Genomic DNA, 17977 nt, shown 5'->3' on the forward strand with positions numbered 1-17977 from the left:
AGGAAGCCAGAGTAGAGACTGTTCCCTTCAGGTTAGTGAGAGTAGAGCAGGAAGCCAGAGTAGAGACTGTTCCCTTCAGGTTAGTGAGGGTAGAGCAGGAAGCCAGAGTAGAGACTGTTCCCTTCAGGTTAGTGAGAGTAGAGCAGGAAGCCAGAGTAGAGACTGTTCCGTTCAGGTTAGTGAGGGTAGAGCAGGAAGCCAGAGTAGAGACTGTTCCCTTCAGGTTAGTGAGAGTAGAGTAGGAAGCCAGTGTAGAGACTGTTCCCTTCAGGTTAGTGAGAGTAGAGCAGGAAGCCAGAGAAGAGACTGTTCCCTTCAGGTTAGTGAGAGTAGAGCAGGAAGCCAGAGTAGAGACTGTTCCCTTCAGGTTAGTGAGAGTAGAGCAGGAAGCCAGAGAAGAGACTGTTCCCTTCAGGTTAGTGAGAGTAGAGCAGGAAGCCAGAGTAGAGACTGTTCCCTTCAGGTTAGTGAGAGTAGAGCAGGAAGCCAGAGTAGAGACTGTTCCCTTCAGGTTAGTGAGAGTAGAGCAGGAAGCCAGAGTAGAGACGGTTCCCTTCAGGTTAGTGAGAGTAGAGCAGGAAGCCAGAGTAGAGACTGTTCCCTTCAGGTTAGTGAGGGTAGAGCAGGAAGCCAGAGAAGAGACTGTTCCCTTCAGGTTAGTGAGGGTAGAGCAGGAAGCCAGAGAAGAGACTGTTCCCTTCAGGTTAGTGAGAGTAGAGCAGGAAGCCAGAGTAGAGACTGTTCCCTTCAGGTTAGTGAGGGTAGAGCAGGAAGCCAGAGTAGAGACTGTTCCCTTCAGGTTAGTGAGGGTAGAGCAGGAAGCCAGAGTAGAGACTGTTCCCTTCAGGTTAGTGAGGGTAGAGCAGGAAGCCAGAGTAGAGACTGTTCCCTTCAGGTTAGTGAGGGTAGAGCAGGAAGCCAGAGTAGAGACTGTTCCCTTCAGGTTAGTGAGGGTAGAGCAGGAAGCCAGAGAAGAGACTGTTCCCTTCAGGTTTTCCCGTCATGCCGTTGTAATCGTTGGTCTCTAACCACACCTCCTGATCCTTCTTCAAGTACGTAGCCAGACCCCCCGAATTCACCTGGAGAGGGGAGGAGAGGGGGAGGAGAGGGAGAGGGAGAGGGAGAGGGAGAGGGAGAGGAGAGGAGAGGAGAGGAGAGGAGAGGAGAGGGAGAGGGAGAGGGAGAGGGAGAGGAGAGGAGAGGAGAGGAGAGGAGAGGGAGAGGAGAGGGAGAGGAGAGGAGAGGAGAGGAGAGGAGAGGAGAGGAGAGGAGAGGAGAGGAGAGGAGAGGAGAGGAGAGGAGAGGAGAGGAGAGGAGAGGAGAGGGTTAACATTGTGTTTGTGCGTTTGTGAGTGTGTGTGTGTGTGTGTGTGTGTGTGTGTGTGTGTGTGTGTGTGTGTGTGTGTGTGTGTGTGTGTGTGTGTGTGTGTGTGTGTGTGTGTGTCTGTGTCTGTGTCTGTGTCTGTGTCTGTGTGTGTGTGTGTGTGTGTGTGTGTGTGTGTGTGTGTGTGTGTGTGTGTGTGTACCTGTCTCTTTGTGCCCCCGTACACCAGGTCACAGAAGGAGGCCAGACTGGTTCCATCCAGTTTGAACACCAGACAGAGTCTCTCCTCAGACGACGCGTGGTACACAAAGTAGTACGTCCCCGGCACGCGGCACCTACAGCCAGAGAGAGAATGGATGGATGGACGAACGGACTGACTGGCTGACTGACTGACTGGCTGGCTGACTAGCTGACTGACTGGCTGACTAGCTGACTAGCTGACTGACTGACTAGCTGACTGACTGACTGACTGACTGACTGACTGGCTGGCTAGCTGGCTGACTGACTAGCTGACTGGCTGGCTAGCTGACTGATTGACTGACTGGCTGACTGACTGACTAGCTGACTGACTGACTGGCTGACTAGCTGACTGACTGACTAGCTGACTGACTGACTAGCTGACTGACTAGCTGACTGACTGACTGACTGACTGGCTGGCTGACTAGCTGACTGACTGGCTGACTAGCTGACTGACTGACTAGCTGACTGACTGACTAGCTGACTGACTAGCTGACTGACTGACTGACTGGCTGGCTGACTAGCTGACTGACTGGCTGACTAGCTGACTGACTGACTAGCTGACTGACTGACTAGCTGACTGACTGACTGACTGACTGACTGACTGACTGACTGACTGGCTGGCTAGCTGACTGACTGGCTGGCTAGCTGACTGACTGACTAGCTGACTGACTGACTAGCTGACTGACTGACTGACTGACTGGCTGGCTAGCTGACTGACTGACTGACTGACTGGCTGACTAGCTGACTGACTGGCTGACTAGCTGACTGACTGACTGGCTGGCTAGCTGACTGACTGACTGACTGGCTGACTGACTGACTAGCTGACTGACTGGCTGACTAGCTGACTGACTGACTGGCTGGCTAGCTGACTGACTAGCTGACTGACTGACTGACTGACTGACTGACTGACTGGCTGGCTAGCTGACTGACTGACTGGCTGACTGACTGACTGACTAGCTGACTGACTGACTAGCTGACTGGCTGGCTAGCTGACTGACTGACTAGCTGACTGACTGGCTGACTCGCTGACTGGCTGACTAGCTGACTGACTGACTGACTGACTGACTGACTGACTGACTGACTGGCTGACTGACTGACTGACTGACTGACTGACTGACTAGCTGACTGACTGGCTGACTGGCTGACTGACTAGCTGGCTGACTGACTGACTGACTGACTAGCTGACTGACTAGCTGACTGACTGACTGGCTGACTGACTAGCTGACTGACTGACTGACTGACTAGCTGCCTGACTGGCTGACTGGCTGACTGACTAGCTGGCTAACTTACTGACTGACTGACTGACTAGCTGACTGACTAGCTGGCTGACTGACTGACTGACTGACTGACTGGCTAGCTGACTGACTGACTGAGTAGCTGACGTACTGACTGACTAGCTGATTGGCTGACTAGCTGACTGACTGACTGGCTGACAGACTGACTGGCTAGCTGACTGACTGACTGACTGACTTTCTGACTGACTAGCTGATTGGCTGACAACTGACTGACTGACTTGCTGACTGACTGACTAGCTGATTGACTGACTGACTGACTGACTGGCTGACTAGCACTGGCACAGCCAGAAGAGGACTGGCCACCACTCATAGCTTGGTTCCTCTCTAGGTTTCTTCCTAGGTTTTGGCCTTTCTAGGGAGTTTTTCCTAGCCACCGTGCTTCTACACCTGCATTGCTTGCTGTTTGGGGTTTTAGGCTGGGTTTCTGTACAGCACTTTGAGATATCAGCTGATGTAAGAAGGGCTAAATAAATACATTTGATTTGATTTGATTTGATACCTGTGTCTGTGTGGATGAATGGATATATGTGTGGGTGTGTGGGTGTGTGCTAAGGTGTGGAGAATCAGAGCAGGTGGTCAGTCCAGATTAAGTGTTCAGCAGTCTGATGGCTTGTAGATAGAAACTGTCTGTGAGCCTTTTGGTATCAGACCTCATGCTCCGATACCGTCTGCCCAACGGTAAGGGAGAGAACAGCTTTTGGCTGGGGTGTGCGGGGTCCTTGATGATGCTGGGCGCCGTTTCAAGTAGTTGTCCTGGATGTGTGGGAGCATGGTCTTCACCACCCACTGAAGGGCCTTGCAATTGTGGACGGCGCAATTCCTGTACCAGGCTGTGATGCAACTGGTCCGGATGCTCTCGATGGTGCAGCGGTAGTATTTGGAGAGGACCTGGGGCGGCATGCAGAATATCTTCACCGCCTTATCAATCAATCAAGTTTATTTTATATAGCCCTTCGTACATCAGCTAATATCTCGAAGTGCTGTACAGAAACCCAGCCTAAAACCCCAAACAGCAAGCAATGCAGGTGTAGAAGCACGTGCCTTAAGAACTAGAGACGCTGTTGCCCCCTCTTGACCAGAGTGGTGGTGTTGTTGGTCGGTGATGTGGACGCCGAGGAACTTCAAACTGCTGACTCTCTCTACTGCCGTTGATGTGGATCGGGTTCCCTCCTCACTAGTGTGTCCAGTGTGCCTGGCATGCTGGCCTTGATGTGGCCTATGACCAGCCTCTCGAAGAACTTCATGATGACCAGGTCAGCGTGACAGGGAGTGTCTCCTTGAAGCAAGTGGGGACTACAGCCTGGGACAGGGAAAGATGTCCGAGAAGACGCCAGCCAGCTGGTCAGCACACAATCTGAGGACGCGGCCAGAGATGTCATCTGAGCCGGCAGCTTTGTGAGTATTCAGTCTTTTGAGAGTTTTCCTCACGTCAGTCACGGAGAGGGAAAGCACCTGGTTGTCTGGAGCAGCGAGAGTCTTCCTGGATGGCTCGGTATTGTCTGCCTCGAAGCAAGCATAGAATGTGTTAGACTCGTCTGGGGGGGAGGCTTCGGTGGGCACCACACAGCTCGATTTATCTTTGCATCTTTCTATTATAGTCTGTAGTCCTTGCCACGTGTCGCAAGTCTGAGTTATCGAACATCAATTCAAGTTTGAGTCTATTGTCTTTTTTGCAGCCCTAATGGATTTGCGGAGCTCGTACCTGCTTGCCTTGTACACGTCGCGAGCCACTGAGTCACCGGGGTTCATTCTGCTGACATTAAATGCTGCAGTACGGCCTCTCAGCATTGAAAGGATATCTCAGACAGTCGGACAAGGCGTACACTACATGATTTTGGCCCTGATTTAACTTTCCTAGACACATTTTTAAGATCCGAGACAAAATCCCAATGTTGTTGCCTACTCGGGCATACAGACAGCACAGAGCAGGTCAGAGATGTTATCTGAGGGCTAAGATCCCCTCTTTGAGCAGTCCCAGACGGCCCAAAATGTTCAAATGTTTTGATTTTATCGCCATAAAATCTGCAATGCTCTTGTAGTGTGATATATGTAATGACACGTTTTGAGAACAGTGACCAGCAATAGCCAATGAGAGCTCAGAAAAGAAGCCAGTGAGATGATAACATTGTTTCCCATCACCCAGAATGCATGAGTACTATGGGTTGGTATTTGCTTAAGCCAATGTGTCAAATGGTTACAACTCTGATATTCACAAGCAATGATATTCAATTCAAAATGTATTGGCTAGATATTTCAACTTTGTATGGCAAGCGTGAATGTCTGACTCGTCACAGCTCGTTCTAGCTATGGTTAAGAGCTTGGTATCGAGAATCGTCAGAACCAAGAGAAGACCTACGTACGTTGGCAAGACAAAACTACAGGATCGTTGTGAGAGCCTCGGCAATGTTAGAATTTAGAAAAGCCGTGTAGCTCGGCGTTACCTGAAGCGTCCCGTCTCTGTGTTGTAGTCCTTGTTAACATCAGTGATGACCGAGGTAAATCTGATGGGGCTGGCCTTCTCTGGAGGGCTGGCGGTGCCTCTGGCCACGCTGAAGGCAGAATGGAGCAGAGACCCTGCTGAGCCCGACTCCCCTGGCTCTCCCTGGGGTCCCTCTGGCCCTGGGGATCCCTTATCTCCTCTCACACCGCTACGACCCAGCTTCCCAACCGCTCCCTTCACACCCGGCTCCCCCTTCTGGCCCCCCTCTGGTCTCTGGCCTGGTCCAGATACAACACCTGGACAGAAGAGGGAACGTTTTGAGATGTGATCATGTACCCTGGAATGTACCTGGTGGGAGAGGGGGGGGTGGCGGGGGGGGGGGGGGGGGGGGGGGGTGTACCTGGCACTCCCTTCTCCCCCGTCTCTCCATCTCGTCCGTCCCTTCCTGGTAACCCTGGGAAACCATGCAGTCCAGGCGTCCCCGCCGATGTACACGTCTCCATGGTAACCAGGTCAGGCAGAGCCAATGAGAGCATAGCTCCCATAGCAATGCAAAAACAGACCATAGCAACCACTGAAGAGAGACCTGGAAAAGAGAGGAGAGAGGAAAGCGTAGAGAGTTGAGAGGAAGAAGAGACGGGACAGGAGAAAAGTAGAGAGAGGAGAGGAGAGATAAAACGATCAACATCAGCTGAAATCTGTTTGTTTTAATTATGTCTACAACACAAAAACCTGTGTATATCCAAAGACAGAAAGTCATACTGATTTAACAACTTTATAAACAAGTTCAGTTCAACTGTTGTGACACAAACTACAGCAGCAGAGGACAGAAGTTAATATATTATCACAGGTTATATCTGGTTATATCTCAAATAAAACAGACTTACCTGCAGTAGAGAAGATGCACAATATTGTACAATACTGTATGCTGTGTGATTGTAGTATGAGGAGACAGACGGAGAGAGAGCGAGAGAGAGAGAGACAGAGAGAGAGAGAGTCACAGAGAGAGAGAGAGAGAGAGAGAGAGAGAGAGAGAGAGAGAGACAGAGAGAGAGAGAGAGGGGGGGGGGGGGGAGGGAGGGAGAGGGAGAGGAGGTGTTATGTCCTCCAGGAACTGGAACCAAAGCGGAACCTTTGGTCACATCTGCATCCTCAGCAGGTTTCACATCTCCAGGGCCATGGTCACGTGTGTGTATGTGTGTACGTGTTTGTGTGTGTGTGTGTGTGTGTGAAAAATACAACTCCATTAGGGTTTCAGAAGACTGAGGCAGGTCTTCCTCTAACTTTGCTCCTTTCATATTTGTAGATCCTGACAAACACCCTGGTCCCTGGCAGTCATACCCATAACATGATGCTGATGACAGGGTCAATACAGGATCAATTCGGGATCAATACAGAATCAATAGAAATATGAAAGGAGCAACGTGTGACTGTGGTTTTTCACCAAAGTTTTTATTTTATTAATTTTTTATTAACTGTAACATTGTAGATAGATTGTAGCTTCCATAAATGTAATGCACAATTTCCAATTCCCCATATATATTTTTTGTAAATATATTTTCCTTTATTATGTTCCCTACCACCCCTCCCCTAATTGGAGACAACTAATGGCTTCTACTTCCAGTTAATACAGACTATATGCATTTTATATATTTATATTTTACATTAGTTGTTTTTAGTCCCATCCTTCAGCTCTCCTCAACCCCTCCCATCTATCTCCTAACACCATCCAGTCCCATCCTTCAGCTCCCCTCAACCCCTCCCATCTATCTCTGAACACCATCCAGTCCCATCCTTCAGCTCCCCTCAACCCCTCCCATCTATCTCTGAACACCATCCAGTCCCATCCTTCAGCTCCCCTCAACCCCTCCCATCTATCTCTGAACACCATCCAGTCCCATCCTTCAGCTCCCCTCAACCCCTCCCATCTATCTCTGAACACCATCCAGTCCCATCCTTCAGCTCCCCTCAACCCCTCCCATCTATCTCTGAACACCATCCAGTCCCATCCTTCAGCTCCCCTCAACCCTCCCATCTATCTCTGAACACCATCCAGTCCCATCCTTCAGCTCCCCTCAACCCCTCCCATCTATCTCTGAACACCATCCAGTCCCATCCTTCAGCTCCCCTCAACCCCTCCCATCTATCTCCTAACACCATCCAGTCCCATCCTTCAGCTCTCCTCAACCCCTCCCATCTATCTCTGACCACCATCCAGTCCCATCCTTCAGCTCCCCTCAACCCCTCCCATCTATCTCTGAACACCATCCAGTCCCATCCTTCAGCTCCCCTCAACCCCTCCCATCTATCTCCTAACACCATCCAGTCCCATCCTTCAGCTCCCCTCAACCCCTCCCATCTATCTCTGAACACCATCCAGTCCCATCCTTCAGCTCCCCTCAACCCCTCCCATCTATCTCTGAACACCATCCAGTCCCATCCTTCAGCTCCCCTCAACCCCTCCCATCTATCTCTGAACACCATCCAGTCCCATCCTTCAGCTCCCCTCAACCCCTCCCATCTATCTCTGAACACCATCCAGTCCCATCCTTCAGCTCCCCTCAACCCCTCCCATCTATCTCTGAATACCATCCAGTCCCATCCTTCAGCTCCCCTCAACCCCTCCCATCTATCTCCTAACACCATCCAGTCCCATCCTTCAGCTCCCCTCAACCCCTCCCATCTATCTCTGAACACCATCCAGTCCCATCCTTCAGCTCCCCTCAACCCCTCCCATCTATCTCTGAACACCATCCAGTCCCATCCTTCAGCTCCACTCAACCCCTCCCATCTATCTCTGAACACCATCCAGTCCCATCCTTCAGCTCCCCTCAACCCCTCCCATCTATCTCCTAACACCATCCAGTCCCATCCTTCAGCTCCACTCAACCCCTCCCATCTATCTCTGACCACCATCCAGTCCCATCCTTCAGCTCCCCTCAATCCCTCCCATCTATCTCCTAACACCATCCAGTCCCATCCCTCAGCTCCCCTCAACCCCTCCCATCTATCTCTGACCACCATCCAGTCCCATCCTTCAGCTCCCCTCAACCCCTCCCATCTATCTCCTAACACCATCCAGTCCCATCCTTCAGCTCCCCTCAACTCCTCCCATCTATCTCTGAACACCATCCAGTCCCATCCTTCAGCTCCCCTCAACCCCTCCCATCTATCTCTGAACACCATCCAGTCCCATCCTTCAGCTCCCCTCAACCCCTCCCATCTATCTCTGAACACCATCCAGTCCCATCCTTCAGCTCCCCTCAACCCCTCCCATCTATCTCTGAACACCATCCAGTCCCATCCTTCAGCTCCCCTCAACCCCTCCCATCTATCTCTGACCACCATCCAGTCCCATCCTTCAGCTCCACTCAACCCCTCCCATCTATCTCTGAACACCATCCAGTCCCACCCTTCAGCTCCCCTCAACCCCTCCCATCTATCTCCTAACACCATCCAGTCCCATCCTTCAGCTCCCCTCAACCCCTCCCATCTATCTCTGACCACCATCCAGTCCCATCCTTCAGCTCCCCTCAATCCCTCCCATCTATCTCCTAACACCATTCAGTCCCATCCTTCAGCTCCACTCAACCCCTCCCATCTATCTCCTAACACCATCCAGTCCCATCCTTCAGCTCCCCTCAACCCCTCCCATCTATCTCTGAACACCATCCAGTCCCATCCTTCAGCTCCCCTCAACTCCTCCCATCTATCTCTGACCACCATCCAGTCCCATCCTTCAGCTCCCCTCAACCCCTCCCATCTATCTCTGAACACCATCCAGTCCCATCCTTCAGCTCCCCTCAACCCCTCCCATCTATCTCTGAACACCATCCAGTCCCATCCTTCAGCTCCACTCAACCCCTCCCATCTATCTCTGAACACCATCCAGTCCCACCCTTCAGCTCCCCTCAACCCCTCCCATCTATCTCCTAACACCATCCAGTCCCATCCTTCAGCTCCCCTCAACCCCTCCCATCTATCTCTGACCACCATCCAGTCCCATCCTTCAGCTCCCCTCAATCCCTCCCATCTATCTCCTAACACCATCCAGTCCCATCCTTCAGCTCCCCTCAACCCCTCCCATCTATCTCTGACCACCATCCAGTCCCATCCTTCAGCTCCCCTCAACCCCTCCCATCTGTCGCTGACCACCATCCAGTCCCATCCTTCAGCTCCCCTCAACCCCTCCCATCTATCTCTGACCACCATCCAGTCCCATCCTTCAGCTCCCCTCAACCCCTCCCATCTATCTCCTAATACCATCCAGTCCCATCCTTCAGCTCCCCACAACCCCTCCCATCTATCTCTGAACACCATCCAGTCCCATCCTTCAGCTCCAAAAACCCCTCCCATCTATCTCTGACCACCATCCAGTCCCATCCTTCAGCTCCCCTCAACCCCTCCCATCTATCTCTGAACACCATCCAGTCCCATCCTTCAGCTCCCCTCAAACCCTCCCATCTATCTCTGAACACCATCCAGTCCCATCCTTCAGCTCCCCTCAACCCCTCCCATCTATCTCTGACCACCATCCAGTCCCATCCTTCAGCTCCACTCAACCCCTCCCATCTATCTCTGAACACCATCCAGTCCCAACCTTCAGCTCCCCTCAACCCCTCCCATCTATCTCCTAACACCATCCAGTCCCATCCTTCAGCTCCCCTCAACCCCTCCCATCTATCTCTGACCACCATCCAGTCCCATCCTTCAGCTCCCCTCAATCCCTCCCATCTATCTCCTAACACCATTCAGTCCCATCCTTCAGCTTCACTCAACCCCTCCCATCTATCTCCTAACACCATCCAGTCCCATCCTTCAGCTCCCCTCAACCCCTCCCATCTATCTCTGAACACCATCCAGTCCCATCCTTCAGCTCCCCTCAACCCCTCCCATCTATCTCTGACCACCATCCAGTCCCATCCTTCAGCTCCCCTCAACCCCTCCCATCTATCTCTGAACACCATCCAGTCCCATCCTTCAGCTCCCCTCAACCCCTCCCATCTATCTCTGAACACCATCCAGTCCCATCCTTCAGCTCCCCTCAACCCCTCCCATCTATCTCCTAACACCATCCAGTCCCATCCTTCAGCTCCCCTCAACCCCTCCCATCTATCTCTGAACACCATCCAGTCCCATCCTTCAGCTCCACTCAACCCCTCCCATCCTTCAGCTCCCCTCAACCCCTCCCATCTATCTCTGAACACCATCCAGTCCCATCCTTCAGCTCCCCTCAACCCCTCCCATCTATCTCCTAACACCATCCAGTCCCATCCTTCAGCTCCCCTCAACCCCTCCCATCTATCTCCTAACACCATCCAGTCCCATCCTTCAGCTCCCCTCAACCCCTCCCATCTATCTCTGAACACCATCCAGTCCCGTCCTTCAGCTCCCCTCAACCCCTCCCATCCTTCAGCTCCCCTCAACCCCTCCCATCTATCTCTGAACACCATCCAGTCCCATCCTTCAGCTCCCCTCAACCCCTCCCATCTATCTCTGAACACCATCCAGTCCCATCCTTCAGCTCCACTCAACCCCTCCCATCTATCTCTGAACACCATCCAGTCCCATCCTTCAGCTCCCCTCAACCCCTCCCATCTATCTCTGACCACCATCCAGTCCCATCCTTCAGCTCCCCTCAACCCCTCCCATCTATCTCTGAACACCATCCAGTCCCATCCTTCAGCTCCCCTCAACCCCTCCCATCTATCTCCTAACACCATCCAGTCCCATCCTTCAGCTCCCCTCAACCCCTCCCATCTATCTCTGAACACCATCCAGTCCCATCCTTCAGCTCCCCTCAACCCCTCCCATCCTTCAGCTCCCCTCAACCCCTCCCATCTATCTCTGAACACCATCCAGTCCCATCCTTCAGCTCCCCTCAACCCCTCCCATCTATCTCTGACCACCATCCAGTCCCATCCTTCAGCTCCCCTCAACCCCTCCCATCTATCTCTGACCACCATCCAGTCCCATCCTTCAGCTCCCCTCAACCCCTCCCATCTATCTCTGAAGACCATCCAGTCCCATCCTTCAGCTCCCCTCAACCCCTCCCATCTGTCTCTGACCACCATCCAGTCCCATCCTTCAGCTCCCCTCAACCCCTCCCATCTATCTCTGAACACCATCCAGTCCCATCCTTCAGCTCCCCTCAACCCCTCCCATCTATCTCTGACCACCATCCAGTCCCATCCTTCAGCTCCACTCAACCCCTCCCATCTATCTCTGAACACCATCCAGTCCCACCCTTCAGCTCCCCTCAACCCCTCCCATCTATCTCCTAACACCATCCAGTCCCATCCTTCAGCTCCCCTCAACCCCTCCCATCTATCTCTGACCACCATCCAGTCCCATCCTTCAGCTCCCCTCAATCCCTCCCATCTATCTCCTAACACCATTCAGTCCCATCCTTCAGCTCCACTCAACCCCTCCCATCTATCTCCTAACACCATCCAGTCCCATCCTTCAGCTCCCCTCAACCCCTCCCATCTATCTCTGAACACCATCCAGTCCCATCCTTCAGCTCCCCTCAACTCCTCCCATCTATCTCTGACCACCATCCAGTCCCATCCTTCAGCTCCCCTCAACCCCTCCCATCTATCTCTGAACACCATCCAGTCCCATCCTTCAGCTCCCCTCAACCCCTCCCATCTATCTCTGAACACCATCCAGTCCCATCCTTCAGCTCCACTCAACCCCTCCCATCTATCTCTGAACACCATCCAGTCCCACCCTTCAGCTCCCCTCAACCCCTCCCATCTATCTCCTAACACCATCCAGTCCCATCCTTCAGCTCCCCTCAACCCCTCCCATCTATCTCTGACCACCATCCAGTCCCATCCTTCAGCTCCCCTCAATCCCTCCCATCTATCTCCTAACACCATCCAGTCCCATCCTTCAGCTCCCCTCAACCCCTCCCATCTATCTCTGACCACCATCCAGTCCCATCCTTCAGCTCCCCTCAACCCCTCCCATCTATCGCTGACCACCATCCAGTCCCATCCTTCAGCTCCCCTCAACCCCTCCCATCTATCTCTGACCACCATCCAGTCCCATCCTTCAGCTCCCCTCAACCCCTCCCATCTATCTCCTAATACCATCCAGTCCCATCCTTCAGCTCCCCACAACCCCTCCCATCTATCTCTGAACACCATCCAGTCCCATCCTTCAGCTCCAAAAACCCGTCCCATCTATCTCTGACCACCATCCAGTCCCATCCTTCAGCTCCCCTCAACCCCTCCCATCTATCTCCTAACACCATCCAGTCCCATCCTTCAGCTCCCCTCAACTCCTCCCATCTATCTCTGAACACCATCCAGTCCCATCCTTCAGCTCCCCTCAACCCCTCCCATCTATCTCTGAACACCATCCAGTCCCATCCTTCAGCTCCCCTCAACCCCTCCCATCTATCTCTGAACACCATCCAGTCCCATCCTTCAGCTCCCCTCAACCCCTCCCATCTATCTCTGAACACCATCCAGTCCCATCCTTCAGCTCCCCTCAACCCCTCCCATCTATCTCTGACCATCATCCATTCCCACCCTTCAGCTCCACTCAACCCCTCCCATCTATCTTCCAACATCATCCATTCCCACCCTTCAGCTCCACTCAACCCTTCCCATCTATCTTCCAACATCATCCATTCCCACCCTTCAGCTCCACTCAACCCCTCCCATCTATCTCTGACCACCATCCAGTCCCATCCTTCAGCTCCCCTCAATCCCTCCCATCTATCTCCTAACACCATTCAGTCCCATCCTTCAGCTCCACTCAACCCCTCCCATCTATCTCCTAACACCATCCAGTCCCATCCTTCAGCTCCCCTCAACCCCTCCCATCTATCTCTGAACACCATCCAGTCCCATCCTTCAGCTCCCCTCAACTCCTCCCATCTATCTCTGACCACCATCCAGTCCCATCCTTCAGCTCCCCTCAACCCCTCCCATCTATCTCTGAACACCATCCAGTCCCATCCTTCAGCTCCCCTCAACCCCTCCCATCTATCTCTGAACACCATCCAGTCCCATCCTTCAGCTCCACTCAACCCCTCCCATCTATCTCTGAACACCATCCAGTCCCACCCTTCAGCTCCCCTCAACCCCTCCCATCTATCTCCTAACACCATCCAGTCCCATCCTTCAGCTCCCCTCAACCCCTCCCATCTATCTCTGACCACCATCCAGTCCCATCCTTCAGCTCCCCTCAATCCCTCCCATCTATCTCCTAACACCATCCAGTCCCATCCTTCAGCTCCCCTCAACCCCTCCCATCTATCTCTGACCACCATCCAGTCCCATCCTTCAGCTCCCCTCAACCCCTCCCATCTGTCGCTGACCACCATCCAGTCCCATCCTTCAGCTCCCCACAACCCCTCCCATCTATCTCTGAACACCATCCAGTCCCATCCTTCAGCTCCAAAAACCCGTCCCATCTATCTCTGACCACCATCCAGTCCCATCCTTCAGCTCCCCTCAACCCCTCCCATCTATCTCTGAACACCATCCAGTCCCATCCTTCAGCTCCCCTCAAACCCTCCCATCTATCTCTGAACACCATCCAGTCCCATCCTTCAGCTCCCCTCAACCCCTCCCATCTATCTCTGACCACCATCCAGTCCCATCCTTCAGCTCCACTCAACCCCTCCCATCTATCTCTGAACACCATCCAGTCCCAACCTTCAGCTCCCCTCAACCCCTCCCATCTATCTCCTAACACCATCCAGTCCCATCCTTCAGCTCCCCTCAACCCCTCCCATCTATCTCTGACCACCATCCAGTCCCATCCTTCAGCTCCCCTCAATCCCTCCCATCTATCTCCTAACACCATTCAGTCCCATCCTTCAGCTTCACTCAACCCCTCCCATCTATCTCCTAACACCATCCAGTCCCATCCTTCAGCTCCCCTCAACCCCTCCCATCTATCTCTGAACACCATCCAGTCCCATCCTTCAGCTCCCCTCAACCCCTCCCATCTATCTCTGACCACCATCCAGTCCCATCCTTCAGCTCCCCTCAACCCCTCCCATCTATCTCTGAACACCATCCAGTCCCATCCTTCAGCTCCCCTCAACCCCTCCCATCTATCTCTGAACACCATCCAGTCCCATCCTTCAGCTCCCCTCAACCCCTCCCATCTATCTCCTAACACCATCCAGTCCCATCCTTCAGCTCCCCTCAACCCCTCCCATCTATCTCTGAACACCATCCAGTCCCATCCTTCAGCTCCACTCAACCCCTCCCATCCTTCAGCTCCCCTCAACCCCTCCCATCTATCTCTGAACACCATCCAGTCCCATCCTTCAGCTCCCCTCAACCCCTCCCATCTATCTCCTAACACCATCCAGTCCCATCCTTCAGCTCCCCTCAACCCCTCCCATCTATCTCCTAACACCATCCAGTCCCATCCTTCAGCTCCCCTCAACCCCTCCCATCTATCTCTGAACACCATCCAGTCCCGTCCTTCAGCTCCCCTCAACCCCTCCCATCCTTCAGCTCCCCTCAACCCCTCCCATCTATCTCTGAACACCATCCAGTCCCATCCTTCAGCTCCCCTCAACCCCTCCCATCTATCTCTGAACACCATCCAGTCCCATCCTTCAGCTCCACTCAACCCCTCCCATCTATCTCTGAACACCATCCAGTCCCATCCTTCAGCTCCCCTCAACCCCTCCCATCTATCTCTGACCACCATCCAGTCCCATCCTTCAGCTCCCCTCAACCCCTCCCATCTATCTCTGAACACCATCCAGTCCCATCCTTCAGCTCCCCTCAACCCCTCCCATCTATCTCCTAACACCATCCAGTCCCATCCTTCAGCTCCCCTCAACCCCTCCCATCTATCTCTGAACACCATCCAGTCCCATCCTTCAGCTCCCCTCAACCCCTCCCATCCTTCAGCTCCCCTCAACCCCTCCCATCTATCTCTGAACACCATCCAGTCCCATCCTTCAGCTCCCCTCAACCCCTCCCATCTATCTCTGACCACCATCCAGTCCCATCCTTCAGCTCCCCTCAACCCCTCCCATCTATCTCTGACCACCATCCAGTCCCATCCTTCAGCTCCCCTCAACCCCTCCCATCTATCTCTGAAGACCATCCAGTCCCATCCTTCAGCTCCCCTCAACCCCTCCCATCTGTCTCTGACCACCATCCAGTCCCATCCTTCAGCTCCCCTCAACCCCTCCCATCTATCTCTGAACACCATCCAGTCCCATCCTTCAGCTCCCCTCAACCCCTCCCATCTATCTCTGACCACCATCCAGTCCCATCCTTCAGCTCCACTCAACCCCTCCCATCTATCTCTGAACACCATCCAGTCCCACCCTTCAGCTCCCCTCAACCCCTCCCATCTATCTCCTAACACCATCCAGTCCCATCCTTCAGCTCCCCTCAACCCCTCCCATCTATCTCTGACCACCATCCAGTCCCATCCTTCAGCTCCCCTCAATCCCTCCCATCTATCTCCTAACACCATTCAGTCCCATCCTTCAGCTCCCCTCAACCCCTCCCATCTATCTCCTAACACCATCCAGTCCCATCCTTCAGCTCCCCTCAACCCCTCCCATCTATCTCTGAACACCATCCAGTCCCATCCTTCAGCTCCCCTCAACTCCTCCCATCTATCTCTGACCACCATCCAGTCCCATCCTTCAGCTCCCCTCAACCCCTCCCATCTATCTCTGAACACCATCCAGTCCCATCCTTCAGCTCCCCTCAACCCCTCCCATCTATCTCTGAACACCATCCAGTCCCATCCTTCAGCTCCACTCAACCCCTCCCATCTATCTCTGAACACCATCCAGTCCCACCCTTCAGCTCCCCTCAACCCCTCCCATCTATCTCCTAACACCATCCAGTCCCATCCTTCAGCTCCCCTCAACCCCTCCCATCTATCTCTGACCACCATCCAGTCCCATCCTTCAGCTCCCCTCAATCCCTCCCATCTATCTCCTAACACCATCCAGTCCCATCCTTCAGCTCCCCTCAACCCCTCCCATCTATCTCTGACCACCATCCAGTCCCATCCTTCAGCTCCCCTCAACCCCTCCCATCTATCGCTGACCACCATCCAGTCCCATCCTTCAGCTCCCCTCAACCCCTCCCATCTATCTCTGACCACCATCCAGTCCCATCCTTCAGCTCCCCTCAACCCCTCCCATCTATCTCCTAATACCATCCAGTCCCATCCTTCAGCTCCCCACAACCCCTCCCATCTATCTCTGAACACCATCCAGTCCCATCCTTCAGCTCCAAAAACCCGTCCCATCTATCTCTGACCACCATCCAGTCCCATCCTTCAGCTCCCCTCAACCCCTCCCATCTATCTCTGAACACCATCCAGTCCCATCCTTCAGCTCCCCTCAAACCCTCCCATCTATCTCTGAACACCATCCAGTCCCATCCTTCAGCTCCCCTCAACCCCTCCCATCTATCTCTGACCACCATCCAGTCCCATCCTTCAGCTCCACTCAACCCCTCCCATCTATCTCTGAACACCATCCAGTCCCAACCTTCAGCTCCCCTCAACCCCTCCCATCTATCTCCTAACACCATCCAGTCCCATCCTTCAGCTCCCCTCAACCCCTCCCATCTATCTCTGACCACCATCCAGTCCCATCCTTCAGCTCCCCTCAATCCCTCCCATCTATCTCCTAACACCATTCAGTCCCATCCTTCAGCTTCACTCAACCCCTCCCATCTATCTCCTAACACCATCCAGTCCCATCCTTCAGCTCCCCTCAACCCCTCCCATCTATCTCTGAACACCATCCAGTCCCATCCTTCAGCTCCCCTCAACCCCTCCCATCTATCTCTGACCACCATCCAGTCCCATCCTTCAGCTCCCCTCAACCCCTCCCATCTATCTCTGAACACCATCCAGTCCCATCCTTCAGCTCCCCTCAACCCCTCCCATCTATCTCTGAACACCATCCAGTCCCATCCTTCAGCTCCCCTCAACCCCTCCCATCTATCTCCTAACACCATCCAGTCCCATCCTTCAGCTCCCCTCAACCCCTCCCATCTATCTCTGAACACCATCCAGTCCCATCCTTCAGCTCCACTCAACCCCTCCCATCCTTCAGCTCCCCTCAACCCCTCCCATCTATCTCTGAACACCATCCAGTCCCATCCTTCAGCTCCCCTCAACCCCTCCCATCTATCTCCTAACACCATCCAGTCCCATCCTTCAGCTCCCCTCAACCCCTCCCATCTATCTCCTAACACCATCCAGTCCCATCCTTCAGCTCCCCTCAACCCCTCCCATCTATCTCTGAACACCATCCAGTCCCGTCCTTCAGCTCCCCTCAACCCCTCCCATCCTTCAGCTCCCCTCAACCCCTCCCATCTATCTCTGAACACCATCCAGTCCCATCCTTCAGCTCCCCTCAACCCCTCCCATCTATCTCTGAACACCATCCAGTCCCATCCTTCAGCTCCACTCAACCCCTCCCATCTATCTCTGAACACCATCCAGTCCCATCCTTCAGCTCCCCTCAACCCCTCCCATCTATCTCTGACCACCATCCAGTCCCATCCTTCAGCTCCCCTCAACCCCTCCCATCTATCTCTGAACACCATCCAGTCCCATCCTTCAGCTCCCCTCAACCCCTCCCATCTATCTCCTAACACCATCCAGTCCCATCCTTCAGCTCCCCTCAACCCCTCCCATCTATCTCTG

At 53.5% G+C, this 17977-nt stretch overlaps 1 protein-coding gene across 3 annotated transcripts; it reads right to left on the reverse strand.

The window, feature by feature from the left end:
* Nucleotides 1-803: 803 nt before the first annotated feature.
* On the reverse strand, nucleotides 804-6272 carry c1qc (complement component 1, q subcomponent, C chain). Of its 3 annotated transcripts, none has more exons than XM_038987091.1 (6): nucleotides 6187-6272; nucleotides 5700-5885; nucleotides 5301-5595; nucleotides 1527-1659; nucleotides 938-1079; nucleotides 804-841 (listed from the first exon to the last, which is right to left on the reverse strand). In XM_038987091.1, exons 2-5 carry the CDS (start codon nucleotides 5863-5865, stop codon nucleotides 945-947), a joined length of 729 nt encoding a protein of 242 aa, XP_038843019.1. In that variant the 5' UTR covers nucleotides 5866-5885; nucleotides 6187-6272; the 3' UTR covers nucleotides 804-841; nucleotides 938-944. The 3 variants fall into 3 exon arrangements, with proteins under 3 accessions (XP_038843019.1, XP_038843018.1, XP_038843020.1); XM_038987092.1 differs by lacking the exon at nucleotides 804-841 and adding an exon at nucleotides 851-889; XM_038987090.1 differs by having other exon boundaries at nucleotides 822-1079.
* Nucleotides 6273-17977: the final 11705 nt, after the last annotated feature.

This window comes from Salvelinus namaycush, unplaced genomic scaffold (assembly GCF_016432855.1).
Source record: "Salvelinus namaycush isolate Seneca unplaced genomic scaffold, SaNama_1.0 Scaffold642, whole genome shotgun sequence".
NCBI classification, from domain to species: Eukaryota; Metazoa; Chordata; class Actinopteri; order Salmoniformes; family Salmonidae; genus Salvelinus; species Salvelinus namaycush.

Bases quoted from the DNA above. Each gene is read 5' to 3' on its own strand.
- c1qc (XM_038987091.1), bottom strand. From the start codon at position 5,865: ATGGTCTGTTTTTGCATTGCTATGGGAGCTATGCTCTCATTGGCTCTG. The intron at 5,596-5,699 runs GTACACCCCCCC...TCTTCTGTCCAG, and splicing joins GGGGGAGAAGGGAGTGCCAG to GTGTTGTATCTGGACCAGGC. The intron at 1,660-5,300 runs GTAACGCCGAGC...CTCTGGCTGTAG, and splicing joins ACAGAGACGGGACGCTTCAG to GTGCCGCGTGCCGGGGACGT.